The 16,259-nt window shown below is 20.9% G+C and overlaps 4 protein-coding genes across 4 annotated transcripts; 1 reads left to right on the top strand and 3 right to left on the bottom strand.

Moving 5' to 3' along the window:
- Positions 1 to 191: 191 nt before the first annotated feature.
- PF3D7_0508600 (conserved protein, unknown function) lies at positions 192 to 980 on the bottom strand (the record flags this gene model as incomplete). The annotated part of the gene is made up of 1 exon (XM_001351608.1): positions 192 to 980. One exon carries the CDS (start codon positions 978 to 980, stop codon positions 192 to 194), a length of 789 nt encoding a protein of 262 aa, XP_001351644.1.
- Positions 981 to 2,162: 1,182 nt separating this feature from the next.
- PF3D7_0508500 (guanidine nucleotide exchange factor) lies at positions 2,163 to 9,983 on the top strand (the record flags this gene model as incomplete). Its single annotated transcript, XM_001351607.1, has 1 exon — positions 2,163 to 9,983. One exon carries the CDS (start codon positions 2,163 to 2,165, stop codon positions 9,981 to 9,983), a length of 7,821 nt encoding a protein of 2,606 aa, XP_001351643.1.
- A 474-nt stretch (positions 9,984 to 10,457) lies between these two features.
- PF3D7_0508400 (conserved protein, unknown function) lies at positions 10,458 to 12,271 on the bottom strand (the record flags this gene model as incomplete). The annotated part of the gene is made up of 4 exons (XM_024473429.1): positions 10,458 to 11,231; positions 11,604 to 11,684; positions 11,828 to 12,020; positions 12,219 to 12,271. The coding sequence occupies 4 exons, from the start codon at positions 12,269 to 12,271 to the stop codon at positions 10,458 to 10,460; spliced, it is 1,101 nt and encodes a 366-aa protein (XP_024328900.1).
- Positions 12,272 to 13,968: 1,697 nt separating this feature from the next.
- PF3D7_0508300 (triose phosphate transporter) lies at positions 13,969 to 14,997 on the bottom strand (the record flags this gene model as incomplete). Its single annotated transcript, XM_001351605.1, has 1 exon — positions 13,969 to 14,997. One exon carries the CDS (start codon positions 14,995 to 14,997, stop codon positions 13,969 to 13,971), a length of 1,029 nt encoding a protein of 342 aa, XP_001351641.1.
- Positions 14,998 to 16,259: the final 1,262 nt, after the last annotated feature.

The raw sequence follows: 16,259 nt of genomic DNA, 5'->3' as shown, positions 1-16,259 counted from the left end.
ATAATAATAATAAAAAAAATACAACGTTAATTAGTTATAAGGAGTATCATAATATATATCATCTCCTAAATAAATAGACAAAAAAAAAAAAAAAAAAAAAAAAAAAAAGATATATATTACATACATATATAATAATATCTTTATTTCTTTTTGTTTTATTTAAAATGAAAAAATCGTTTTTTCATATATTATCAATCTGAAGAATTACTATAAGTAATATATTTGTTCTTCATTTTTTTACTATGATAATTTTTTTTTTTTTTTTTTTCTTCTTTTTTAATTTTTTTTTTTTTGGAACTTATATATTTGCGATGTTTTTCATCACTTTTATGTGTGTCATTCGATATGTGTTTTTCTTTTTTTGAATGATGATGAGAATGTTTTTTTTTATTTTTTGAACGATGATGTGAATGTTTTTTTTTATATTTTGAATGATGATGCGAATGTTTTTTTTTCTTATATGAATAATCACTATGACTATTACTATTACTATCACTATGACTATTACTATTACTATCACTATTACTATCACTATTACTATCACTATTACTATCACTATGACTATCACTATGACTATCACTATGACTATCTCCCTCATCATCACTACTCATAAGTCCCAGATTTTTCCTTTCCTTTATATCATCCTCTTCATTATTGTTCATATTATTATTAATATCGAATTTTTCTAAACTTATAAAATTTCTACATTGGTAAGGCAAATGTCCTATATGATTACACACAGTACATGCACCTGGAATTGTTGTGGATGTAATTCCTGTTAATCTAGAAAGATTAAATAAATTCTTTGCCTTCTCATTAATATCCTCGTCTTTCTTTTCTTTCTTTTTATTTATCTCTTCATAAGATGCATATGGGTCATACCCCACTGAATTCTTCCATATTTCTGATGTTTTTAAGGATGCTGAAACGGGCAGTCTGTTATCTGCCGGCATTCTTACTCTTCCACTTTTGCTGGGCATCTTTTTATATTTCCCATTTATTAAAAATTAAGATATCATGCTAAAGAATCAGATGACACAGGGTAATATATATATATATATATATATATTTATATATACATGAATATATCACTATTTTGAAATAATTTTAATAATAAACATAATTATACGATATACCATAAGATATACAGATATATATACATACAAATAAATAAACATAGGTATATAATTATAACTATTGCTTATATATTTAGAATATATGCATCACTAAAAAAAAAAAAAAAATAGAAAAAAAAAAAAATAATATTAATAATAAAACTCTATAAGTTGACATATATATATTATATTATATATTAAAATATTTATAATTCTTCCAATTTAAAACATAAATAATGTATTATATATATATATATATTAAATGGATTAATATAATTATATTATTCATATAACAATGCTTCTTAATAAAAAACGCCTTTTTTAAAAATATCTCAAGAAGAAAAAAAAAAAAAAATTATTATATATATGTATTTTTTTTTTAACATCTTTACATATATTATTATATATCATATGATACATGCAACAAAATGCATAATAGATATTATTATATACAAATATGTAATATGATAATATTATACTTGGAGGGGGAAGTACCTATCAAGTATATTAATAGTATATATTATATATATATATATATATATTTTTTTTTAATTTTTTAAAATGTAAAACATACAACTAAACGATTCCAAAAAAAATATATTTTGTCATATTATAAATATATCAACATATATATATATATATATATATATATATATATATATATATATATATATATATATATATATATATATGTCATTTTTTAGTATTTTTTTATCACGGAGAAATATTTAAAAACACGTTCCACAATATTATACATATATAAATATATATCGTTACAGTGTATATGTATTGATATTTCCATTTTCTCCTAAAGACATAAAAAAAAAAAAAAATATACATATATATATATATATATATATATATATATATATATATATATATATATGTATATTTTTTTTTTTTAAGTAGAAAAAAAAAAAAAAAAAGTGTGATAGCTCTACAAAGATATGTTTTTATAAAAGGTATAGTTTGTTTTTTATTTTATTCATATTATTCATTCATATAATATATGTAAGTATATACATATATATATATATATATATCAATATGTATGAACAGGATGATGAAGATAAAGATATTCATAAGTATATTTTTCCTTTTTTTCCCAAAATAAGTACCGGCTTAGATCATTATGCGTGTGTTGCTTATTATAAAAATAAACCAAGCATATTTACGTGGGGAGGAAATAGTTGTAATCAATTAGGGTTAGGTATAAATAATAGATTTGTAAATAATCCTACTGTCGTTTGTTTTTTTGATAGTTTCATAGTAGCTTCAATATGTTGTACAAACTATGCAACTTTTGTTTTGGTAAAGAAAAATGTTAATGATATTGGTTGTTCAGTCTACTCTTTTGGTAAGGGAAATAATGGTTTGTTAGGTTATAAGAAAAAAAGAGAATTACCTAATTTTTTGGAACATGAAGAAAAAAAAAACATACAAAAAGTGAAAGAGCAAATGTTACAAAAGGTAAACGATCCACTTAATCAAATGGTCTTGGATGCATTTGGAATAAAGAAAAAAGAAAAAGAAAAAGAAAAAAAAAAAAAAAAAAAAAAAAATGATATAAAAAAAGAAGAAAAAGAAGAAAATAATATAAATAATGAAAAAAAAAATAATAATAATAATAATAATATAAATAGTGAAAAAAAAAAAAAAAATGATATAAATGGACATGAGGCAAAATATGTACAAAATAAAAAATTTTTTTACAACGAACATAATTTTAAGAACGATATAGGTCTCCCAAGCGACGACGATATTTATGATGACTACAACATTTCTGGTGACGAAAGTCTTTTAAACTTTGAGGCAGATAATATTTCAAGTATACAAAATGAGGACACAAATATGGATGAAGATGTATACAATAATATTGTTAATGACCATACTAATGAAGACAGACAATCGGATATTAATGAAACTATTGATAAACATAGTAATGATAATGATTATGATGATGAAAAGAAAAAGGAAAAAATGAATATATATAAAAATAAAGAAAAATTATATTCAAATATAAAAGAAAATGATAATAAACATGACTGGTTTACTCCATTCCCTATGAAAATAGTTTTCCCTAAAAAAAATACAAAAATAAAATTTATTTCTTGTGGTGATATGCACACATTGGCTATCTGCACAGGTGGTGTTTTATATTCCTGGGGTTATAACAATTTTGGTTGTATAGGAAATGGGACAAATCAAAATGTATATGAACCAACACCGATATTTTTAGAGCCTCATTCGGTTGATAATAATGGTGATAATAATGATGATGATTATGATGATGATAATAATAATAATAGTACATACAAATTTCATAAAAAGGAAGATTCTATAAAATGGGATAAAAAAAAAAATGTAGTCATACATTGCTCAGCAGGGAGTAAGCATAGTCTTGCTTGTAACCTACACGGAGATATTTATAGTTGGGGTTATGGAGGTAATGGTAGATTAGGTCTTGGGAATATAAAAAGTTATAATAAGCCCCAATTAATTAAAGGATTAAGAAATAAAAGAATTCTTTATGTATGTGCAGGAACATCTCATTCAGGATGTATAGATTCTAATTATAATGTATATACGTGGGGAAATGGGAAATTTTACAAATTAGGTCATGGTAATGATGATATAGATATATATTATCCTAAATTAGTAGAATGTTTAAATCATAATAAGAAAGTATGTATGTTAAGTTTTGGGTGTTTTAATTCTTTGGCATTAAATGTTAAAGGAGATGTATATGTATGGGGTACATTTAATATAACAAATAATTATGTAAATTATTATATTTCTAAATTACCTAAGCAAATTAATACAAATTATAAATGTATATCTATACATGCTTCTACATATGTTTGCTTTGGTATTACGTTAGTAGGTGATTTAATTAGTTTTGGGAATTATAAAAACTATTCCTATGAAAAAGAAATAAATGATAATGATTCAGATGACGATTTAATCAAATATTTAATAAATAAAGAAGTTGAAGAGCAACATTATAATGGGGATAATAAAAGTGTTCACACAAATAAGAATAACATCATATCATCATATATTGTAAAAAAGAAGGATGAACATTTTGATATACATTATATAAAAGAAATGAGAGGCAAAATGTATATAAAAGATATTGTAACACATTTTTATAATTTAGATACTATGACATATTATATGAATAAGATAAACAAGCACATTGATAATGTTACCTTAAATAATAATGATAATTACTATACGTATGATAATATAAATGGTTCCCATGGAAACATTTTTGAAAAGAACAAACTTGTCTTGAAGTCTAAAGTTAAAATAATAGATGGAAGTGATCATTTTAGTGTATTTTTATTAGAAAGCGGGAAAGTATATACTGCTGGATATAATAAGAATGGAGAATTGGGAAATGGAGAATTTAATTTAAAGAAAAAATTTGGAGTGCCTATATTATTAAACATATGTGTAAACAAGATAATAAAAATTGCATGTGGATATAATTATGTATTATGTGTAAGTGATGTGGGTTTAGTATATGGCTGGGGAAAAAATGATAAGAGCCAATTGGGAATTGGGGTAATAAAAGATTTTTATGAACCTGTTCATGTGAAGAATTTGACAAATGTGATAAATATATTTGCTGGATATGACCATAGTGCTTGTATTATAAATAAGTTATTAGATAAGGGTAACACGAATGGTGTGAATAATGTGAATAATGTGAATGGTGTGAATGGTGTGAATAATTATAGTTCAGACGAATGTGGAGATTTATATATTTGGGGTAATGCCGAAAGCGGAAAGGTCGGGTTAGGTGTTGATTATACCCAAGGATGTATATTATTACCTAGAAAAATTAATATAATAAATAAAATATATAAATGTTCTTTAGGTAATAGTCATAGTTTATTTTTAACGAATACTAACGAATTATACGTTTGTGGAAGTAATAATAATGGTAGGTTAGGTTTATTTGAAAAATCTAAAATGGTTTGTAATATTGTTAGTGTACCTACTAAAGTTATATTACATAATAATATATATATTAAGGATATCCTAGCAGGTAATACATATAGTATAATATTATCTGTTGATGGGTTTATATATATTTTTGGAGAATTCATAAAAGGTAGTAATGGTAATAGTAATAATATGTCATGTGAAGTCATAAGCTTATATAATGAAATTACCAATGTTAAATATATGAATGGGAAATATGAACATGTTTTTTTTCTTACATATGATAATAAATTATTTGGTATAGGTAATAATAAGAATTGTCAAATATTATGTGATAATGAAAAAGAGAATAATTATATAAAAAAACCTAAATTAATAACATATTTTTTAAAAGAAAATAATAAAATAATTGAATCCATTTTTTCTTTTCATAATGTTACATTTATTCAATTCAATAATTCAGAAATATTTGCATGGGGTTATACTAATAATTATCATTTATGTATAGGAATACCTAATAATATAAAATATTTAAAACATCCTACGAAAATTATAAAAACATGGTTAACATATGATCAGAAAGATTTAGATTATAATGGAAGTTGTAGTGATATGGAATTGAATGAATATAATACTACTAATAATATGTCTTATAATAATTATATAAAATATATTAATGAAATTACTCTTGTTAAAAAAAATATAAATACAACAGAACTGTTTCAAAATGAATATACTTATTTTGGTTATTATGAAGAAGAAATCGAAAATTTTATATATAATATAGTAATAATGAATAATATTATAAATTGGTGTCATTTACAAAATTTATTAAAAAAAGAAGAATATAATAATAATATGGAATATATCAAATCTTTTGAAAAAGATATAATTGATTTATATTCTAAACATATAGAAGTTTTATTAAATCTAAATATATATGAAAAACAATTTAATTATTTATATCTTAATTATCAAAATTTTATATTATCGAATATTGCTAATATGAAAGAACAACATCTACCAAATATTTTATATCCTTTCTCAACATATATATTTGATCAAAATAGAATAAAATTAGAACAGTTCATATATATAATTCAACAACAGCCAGTTTATCTAATAATCTTATGTTTAATACATAATTATAAAAATGTTAAAAATGTAAAACAACTCATGTATGGGAAAATGTCCTACAACTCTAATAAAAATACAACTCATATTTATCATAATAATATAAATGAGCAACATATAAAAAATAATTATAATATTATCAACTCAAATTATATTAATCATACATATAATTATGAGCAAAATGATGCTTTAAAAAAATATAATTCAAAAGATATACAAAATAAAAAATATTCCTTTTATAAAAATAGTTCAAATGTTTTATGTTCTTTTATTTTTGATTTATATGCTGATTTTAGAAATGAAAGAGTTCGAACTATTTTTACTATTTTCTTAATAAAATTAGGTATAGAAGAAATCAAAAATTCTTTAAACGTTCATTCTATATTTAATATTGACACATCTATATTCTTTACTCTTATACAAATGCTTTTCTTCAAAAAAGAGATTCTAATAAATTTTGCTCAGTGTTTAATCGACTTGGATAATCCCAATTCTTTTGTTACTTTATTAGACCAATTATCAAGGAAAGTTCCAAAAAAAAACATTCCCCTTAACCAACAAGGTGTTTCTAATGCAAAAAATATGCAGCATACAAAACATCTACAAACGAATACTCCTATGTATGGTTCTGCTCACCACAGGGAAAATTTATTGATAAATGATATGTATAATGATCGCATGGTAGTAGATAAAAATATTCATGTGAAGAATTCAACTCATATGGATCTCAAAAATGATGGAGCGAATAAAAAAAAAAAAATAAAAAAAAAAAAAAATAATAAAAAAAAAAATAATAAAAAAAAAAATAATAAAAAAAAAAATAATAAAAAAAAAAATAATAATAATAATAATGGTGGTGGTGATGGTGATTATAGTGGCGATGATATTTATAGTGGTGATGATATTTATAGTGGTGATGATGATTATAGTGGCGATGATGATTATAGTGGCGATGATATTTATAGTGGTGATGATATTTATAGTGGTGATGATATTTATAGTGGTGATGATATTTATAGTGGTGATGATATTTATAGTGGTGATGGTATAAACCATTCTGTAAACAAACTAAATAAAAAAAAAAATGTAAAACGTGAACCTAATATTAGCTCCTTTATAGATAACCTAAATGATGATGAAAAAGATAAAGAATTTTTAAATTTCATTAAAGGGAAAACACAAAATGAATCAGATAAAAAAAGATTATTTGTTAATGACATATCGTGTTATAAATCAGGCGTACCATATAATATTCCTAATATAAATATGGAAGATGAAAATATGTATAGGAATAATATATCACAAGAAATACAAAATGAAAATTTAGATAATAATGATAATTATGTGGAAATAAATTTTGTGTGTATTTTTGAAGAACTTTGTAAAATATTTTTGAATATAAAATTTCCAGATATGTTTAAAATTATTATCAAAGAATTATTTAAATATTTTATTATTTATGAAAAAAATCTAAATGATGAAATTAATCAAACAAATAAAATATACTTTTATCAAAATCATCATACAATATATATACCCTTTTTTAAACTTATACTTATGGCTATCATAAATCCAATATTAAAAAATATGGAAAATATTGCACACAAATTTTCTTACCCAAATATATTTCCACATATTTTAAATATACGTAATAAAATTTGTGATTTCTTAGAAATCTTATATTTAAATAAATATGAATCATTAAATATATATAATCTAAATATCATATCTATTAAATATATATTTGAACATACTTTTATATCCTTAACTAATGTTATTAATAATATTTGTAATACTCATCATCATATTTATGTAGATGCATACACAAATCTATTTCATTATCATCTAAATAGAAACTCTTATTATGTACAATTAAAACTTTTCCAGGTGTGTCATATTTTTAATTTATTCTTCAGATTTCAAAATTATTTAATGCTTTCTTTTAATGATCCTGCACTAGATATAGTTAATTTTTTCTACACATACAAAAATAACATACCCATCCAAAAACATAAACATAAACATACTCTCAACAGTACAATGGTGGGCACAAACAAAATGGATATACAAAAAGAAAGGGAACGCCACCTAAATATAAAAGGTTTGGGAAAGGACATGGGAAATATTCAAAGACCAAAAGGTGTTTCCACATTTGGTACGCATCAAGATAACAAAAAAATTAACTCTAATGAGGGAAACGAGTCGCTTCTACGTAAGGCAAAAAATGATAACTTAAATGATCGTTTTGAAATGAAGGAAGGGAAAGGAATGATAAATGGGGTAATGAAAAGGGGGGATAATCCTATGGGTGGATATAATACTATGGGGGGGAATAATCCTATGGGTGGATATAATCCTATGGGGGGGAATAATCCTATGGGTGGATATAATCCTATGGGTGGAAATAATACTATGGGGGGAAATAATCCTATGGGTGGATATAATCCTATGGGTGGATATAATCCTATGGGTGGATATAATCCTATGGGTGGATATAATCCTATGGGTGGAAATACCAACGAAGCTAATGCTTTTAACCTTCCGAGTACTATAAAAATCACTAGTAACGATAATAAGATGAGGAAAAAAATGAAGAGGTTAATTTTTAGTGAAGATGATATTGAATTTTTTATAAAATGTAAATTAATTTATAATGTTAAGCTAGATATTCGATTTTTGTTAAAGGAAAAAAATATGAGTATTTGTGAATTCACAAAAATTCCTATGCCTCAATATATTTGTTACCGTAAACAAACTTTAATAGAAAATAATGAGTATTTATTTTCTATTATACATAAATATAATTATGAGAAAAATAATATTTATATAATATCTGAATGTTTAAAAAATTGTCCTATTTTGGAACATTGTACAGATACAAATAACCTAATATTAAAATTAAAATCATTAAAAATGAATTACATGTCTTTACAAGATCAAAAAGAAAATAATTTAATTCATTTAATTAATAAAGCTATTGATATTTTTTTATCTGATGAAATGACTTATGTCGAATTTTTAGATGAATTCCCAGCTAATTTGTCTATATATAAATTTAAAGATGATAAGATATTACAAAAATCAAAAATGGAACAAATTTATTTTGATATGTTACAAAATACATATGATAAAAGTTCATTTTTTCAAGTTAAATGGAGAAATATTGCCTTACAAATTTCACTAAATATATTAAGAAAAAAAAAACATATGAATTATTTAAAAAAATTATATGAAAAACAAGAATATATAGAAGATCTTATCATAAATTATCAACACAAAATGAAAAAAGATATTGTCACTTTAAAAAATGCTATTATTTTTGTATCGAAATTATATATTGAGAAACCTATATTGTTACATTCTTCATATTTTAAAAAAAATCTTTTTTTTGTTGAATTAAAAAAGAAAAAACATATTCAGAGAACATTTAAATTACCATATAATTCATCGACAGTACATATATACCAAATGAAAGATCTAATCAATAATCAAATCCTCTCAAATATACATGAAACCTTATATACACTTGTTAATTATTTAACGATTGAAATTTTTTTTGATTTGAATAATATTATTAAATTCAGTTTAATATTAACAAAAGATCAAAATAAAAATATAATCAATGAACATACATTTACAGGTTCAGAAATTTATTCTATGTATAATTCCTCACCTTATATATTATATCCTTTTTTTAAATATAGTAAAACGTATTTGTGCTCAATTACGGGTTTGCATTTTATGCATTTGCTTCACAATTTTGTGATAGACTTATACTGATTTATTACATAATAAAAAAAAAATATATATATATATATAATTTAAGTGTTCCCATTTGTATTTATTTTTTTTTTTTGTTGTTTTTTGAATAACTTTTGTTTGTTAATTTTAATTAAATTTTTAATTAATATTTAAAAATATAAAAGTCTATGTCTATATTTATGTCATTGTAAATATATATATATATGAATATATATATTTTGTTGCTCATTTAAAACGTTTATTAAAAATATGAGTGAAAAAGTTATGCACATATTATTTTTCTTTTGAAATTTTCTTTTCTTTTTTCTTTCTTTATTTATTTATTATTTTTTTTTTTTTCGTATGAACCGTTTTTATGTAGTACATATGTATATATATATATATATATATATATATATATATATATATATATTTATTTATTTATTTCATTTTATTTTTATTTTTTTATTTTGTGTAAAAAACATTTAAGAATTCAAAATGAAATATATTAATTCAATTATCATCATTATTATAAGTTTCATAATTTACATCTTCATAAAGTACGTTATTTAAATCCATTTCTAAGTTTTTAATTTCACTTATATTAGTTATGTCAACTTCGTTATAAGGATTTTCATTTTCATTTTCTTCTTTCTGATTTTCTAGTATTTTGTCTTCTCCATCTTCTTCAGCGTTATCAATAACATCTATTAAATATTTCTCTTCACCATCATTTTTATTTTCAAAATCGGTATCAAAGTTTTTTACAGGATTATTTTCTAAATTATCAGAAAGTTCGTCTTTGTTCAGATCTTGGACTACATTTTCTTCATTTGACGGAGCTTCATTTTTTTCATCATTTGGTGGAGCTTTATTTTTTTCATTATTTGGTTGAGCTTCATTTTTTTCATTATTTGGTTGAGCTTCATTTTGTTCGTTCTCAGTTTCCATATCCTCCCTTTTCAAATTCTTCGTTTTTATCACATTTTTAATTGTCGTTTTTTTTTGGGTTGTGTTTAAATATTGAGGAGGAGTGTATTTAGGTTTTTCTTTTTTCTTACAGAATATTTTAAATTCATCTTTCAATTCCTCATTTTTGTATATACGATCACAAAAATATACACACCTTATCCTTATACTCGCATTAATCTGAATATCAATTGTCTCTTTATATTTTGTTCTAAAAGCCTTTTCAGTATAATCATTTAAATTTATTTGTATTATATTCCATCCTTCATTTAAAACCATTGGCATTGTACACCACTTGTTTGATAATCTTGTTACAGTCTAAATGATAAAAAAAAAAAAAAATGAGATAACTTTATGGTGCACAATTGATTACATGTATTGAAGAACATAAAAAGAAACATGTACAGGTCAGAATTTATATGAAAAAAATGTTATTTTACATGAACAAGATATTATTTTACATGAACAAGATATTATTTTACATGAACAAGATATTTTTTTACATGAACAAAATGTCATTTTACATGAACAAAATGTCATTTTACATGAACACAATATTATTTTACACAAAAAAAGTCACAATAAAGATATGTTTACGAACACTATCGCACATATAACAATAAATAAAAAAAAAAAAAAAAATAATAATAATAAAAATGCCTAGATAAATATAGTTGGCTTTTTTTTTACTTGGAAGTTGGAAATTCTAAAAGTTCTACGACATCTTTTATCATCTAATATGCTTATTCTAAAAGAAAAATATTTATTCATCTGAAAAAAAAGGAAAAACATTAAATAATAAAAAAAAAATATATATATATATATACATATATACATATATATTATATACATATATATGTATATATTTTCTTGTATGTCTGTGAATCAATTTATTGGAGGCAGTATAAGTCTACATTTTTAATGATAAGAACTATGATAGGCAAAGTGATAGAAAGTGATTTAAAGGGTTGCGGTGCCGTATATATGTACGAGTCCGATGTATTTTCTGATAAAATTTCGATGGCACTTAATTTTATTGTATCATCTAATACTTTTCTAACACAGCCTTTTTTTGTTTTGGTTTTCCATATTTCTAGTGGCTTAGAACTATTCATAAAACATAATATATATAAAATTGAAATATAGGATTGAATTTATAATTTTTTTTTTTTTTTTTTTTTTTTATGACATTGTATATATAATATACTAACGGTATAAATTTATTAAGCATATTATAATTATGATAAATTTTGTTAATTCTATGATGTAGTCTTGAGTATTATTCTTTTTTTTCTAATTTTTTACCCGGCACTTAATAGAAGAGATAAAATATTGGGCTGATATTTATTTCTATACATTTTGAATATGAATTGAATGTAAATTTTTTTGTATTTCTTATATATATATATATATATATATATATATATAGATAATATTATATATGTATAGGCTTGCATAAATGAAAATTTCTCCTCATGGTATTAGGTAGGAGACTTAAAAAAAGTACAAAAAAAAAAAAAAGCAAACATATTATAAGTTATACATATAATATATATATATATATATATTATATTGGTAAAATCAAATTCCAATATTTGGGTATTTTTTTATAAACCTAAAAAATAAAATATAAGAAATATTAATATATTAATGTCTAATATATATATATATATATATATATATATATGTGCATAATTAAAAATGGTACACTGTATTTATAATATATATGTCTAATACATATTATAAATGAAATAATTAGTAATTTAGTTTTATTTATTTTGTTAATAATAACTATTTGCGTATAATGATATATTATTAAAATGGATGAATACGGAGTGGAAAGGAGGAGACTTGAAATCTTATTTCTCTCTTAACATGAACTCTCATTTTTGTATAGGAGAGAGAAATAAGAAATATAACAAATTATGTAAAACATATAAAAAGGAAAATAGGTATAATTAGATATATGTAAAATTGTTATATTTTGAATTGACAAATATTTTAAGCAGGAAACATTTATTAATCAAGCACATATATATATATATATATATATATATAATGCATATTTAAGTAAATAATTTATTTTTTTATAATATTAATAATAAGGTTTGATTAAATATATAAATATATAAATATATGTATATATATATATATATATATATATATATATATATCATAAAGACATTTAAAAAAAAAATTAGATAAATATTATATATATAAAAAAAAAAAAAAAAAAAAGATTATACATATATAATATGTAATATATATATGATTACCCAAGTATTCTTATACAAATTTTGTATACAATGGTAAAAAAGTTTATAAAAAAAAAAAAAATTATCATTATACAGCACATATACATATATATATATATATATATATATATATATATATATGTACTAATATATCATATATGTGTAAAATTAAATAAATAATAAAAAAAAAAAAAAAAAAAAAATAATTAAATAGATAACATTTGTGTAACTCTTTAAAAAATTAAGCATAATATTATTTTTACTGGTCATAATGGCATATACACATTAATTATAAAAAATTCATCTACATATATAAATATATACATATATATATATTTATCATTACTGAATAAAAAAATTAAATATAAACACGTGTATATATTACAAATCTTGTAAATATATACATGTATGTTACAAATTATATATATATTATATATATATTATTTTTTTATAGCCATATATTTTCATTATAATATTGGAAGAGCTTTTATTGAATTATATGTATAATGAAGACTAAAACGATTTCTTAAATGTCAAAAGGACAAAATAAAAGAAAATATATATATATATATATATATATATATATATGTATATATGTGGGATTGTATATAATAATATAATAATAAATATGATCATTTAAATGTCATCGTTAAAATGCCACAATTCCATTGTCACCTTTTGTACTTAAATTTTTTCCTCCTGTACTTATTATATTTTTTTGGTAATAGGTATTTCTTAGGGATATAAAATTGTGTAAATATATATATGTATGTATATATGTGCTGACATATTAATTTTTTTTAAAAGATTGAATACAAGAAAGCACCGAATATTGCAACTGCTGATCCTATAGCTCCAAGTAACGTTATTTGTGTTTTAAATATAATTATTGATGAAACAATGATAACAACTCTTTTAATTGAATTTGCAAGTGCATGTGTGATTTGGTTAACTCTTTCAAGGCACATAAAAGCAACTTCATTATTAAAATAGTACCACATTCCACTTAATATTATTTTAAAAATAACATCTTTGAAAGTATAATTTGTACCTTGATAGTTAACTAAGAAATTATAAGTTTCTTTTCCTTCGAATGCTAGAACTAAAGGTAAAGAAATTAGGGCTGAAATAATGGTAATAAATGCATAAATATTAGATGCATTTAGATTTTCACCTATAAGAGATTTTTGTGTCATCATTTTTTTTGCATAAATAGATCTAATAGATGAACCAAAATTTGATAAGGTTGCACACCAAAAAGCTATCCAAGTAAAATGTAATTCTTTCATAGATGCACAAACAACACCACCTACAATAATTAATAAGGCTATATATTTATTTATTTTTAAATATTGTTTTAAAAGTAAAATTGAAAAAATGGCTGTAAATACAGGTTCACATGCTTTTACTACATGTGTAAAGGAAACACTAGTTGCTGACATAGCCATGACAGCACCAAAATGAACAAATATATGACATACACTTTGAATTAATATATTTCTTATAAATATATCATATGAATATATCTTGGGGATTTTTTTCATTCCACTTATCCAATATATAAATATAAATATCCATCCTACATATAATTGCATTGAACTAATAAACCAAGGTAATTTAACCATGTTTAAAGCTTTTTTATTATCTACATTATATAATACATTTAATGTATACCACGTTAAAAATAACAACGCCAATTTTAATTTCTCAAATAATTTATGATATATCCCTTTACTCTTCAATTTATTATCACCTACATTATCTGAATAACCTTCATTTATAGTAATTGGAAAAGTTCCATACTCATTTTTTTTTTCATTATCTTTCATTCTATTTATTTAAGCGTGTATAATGGAGATATATATATAAATAAATAAATAAATAATATATAAATAATATATATATATATATATATATATATATATATATATTTATTTATTTACTTATCTGAGGTCTCACGTAATAAAATAACTACTAAAATGTAATATAATATAATATGTGTTACTACAATATATATATATATATATATATATATTTCCTTTTAAATACTTTGTAATATGTGTAAGGAAAAAAAAAAAAAAAAAGAAGAAGAAAATTGGATATAAAAAAATGTACTAAATGCTTTTCAGAAATAAAATTATACAATATGAAAATAATTTAAATAAGCGTTACACAAATGAATATAAATATTGTATATATGTATCTATTACTATATATATATATATTATTTTTGTACTAATAAAAATAATAACTTTATAAAATATTACTTTTCAAATTCTTCAATTTCTTATTTAACATTAAATAATAAATCTTTAGAAGAATAATTTTACATAAATATAAAATATATTTGTACCAAATGTATCAAAAATATGTATTAATATATTATATACTATATTAACATATATATAATTAAATAATATCTTATTATTTATGATAATAATTTTTGGCTTTATTTATTTTATCAATATTTTAAAATAAATATAAATATAAACATATATATATAAATTATATAATATGATATATATATATATATATAATATATATAATAATATATTTTTCATAGCACTAATAATATTGTATGTAAATAATAGTATCTTAATATCTTAATATTAAACTATTATAATATATATTATATATATATATATAATATATATGTTCAGGGTTCTTACAAAATAAAACAAATAAAATAAAATTAAACATATCGTATTATGTTCAAATATATATTATTTATCGATAAATAAAATAAATAAATAAATATATATATTTTATATATATTATATATATATTAATATAAGCATATTTATATGTATTCATATAATTAAAATATATATATATATATATTGTAAAAAACATGCTTAAAGGAACTTATATATATATTATATATATGTTATATATGTTAATATTTATGTGTATATTAAATTATGAGGTTTAAGTTTTAAATAATTAGATTCGTTATATATATATATATATATATATATATATATATATATATATAATATATTATTAATAAACATTAAAATAAAGAAATTGTAATATATTATTTATCATATTAATAATTCCACATTTTGTATATTCAATTTATTTTATTTTA

Source organism: Plasmodium falciparum (assembly GCF_000002765.6).
Source record: "Plasmodium falciparum 3D7 genome assembly, chromosome: 5".
NCBI lineage: Eukaryota > Apicomplexa > Aconoidasida > Haemosporida > Plasmodiidae > Plasmodium > Plasmodium falciparum.
Note: the sequence above shows the minus strand (reverse complement) of the source record. Positions and strands in the feature narration are given on the sequence as shown.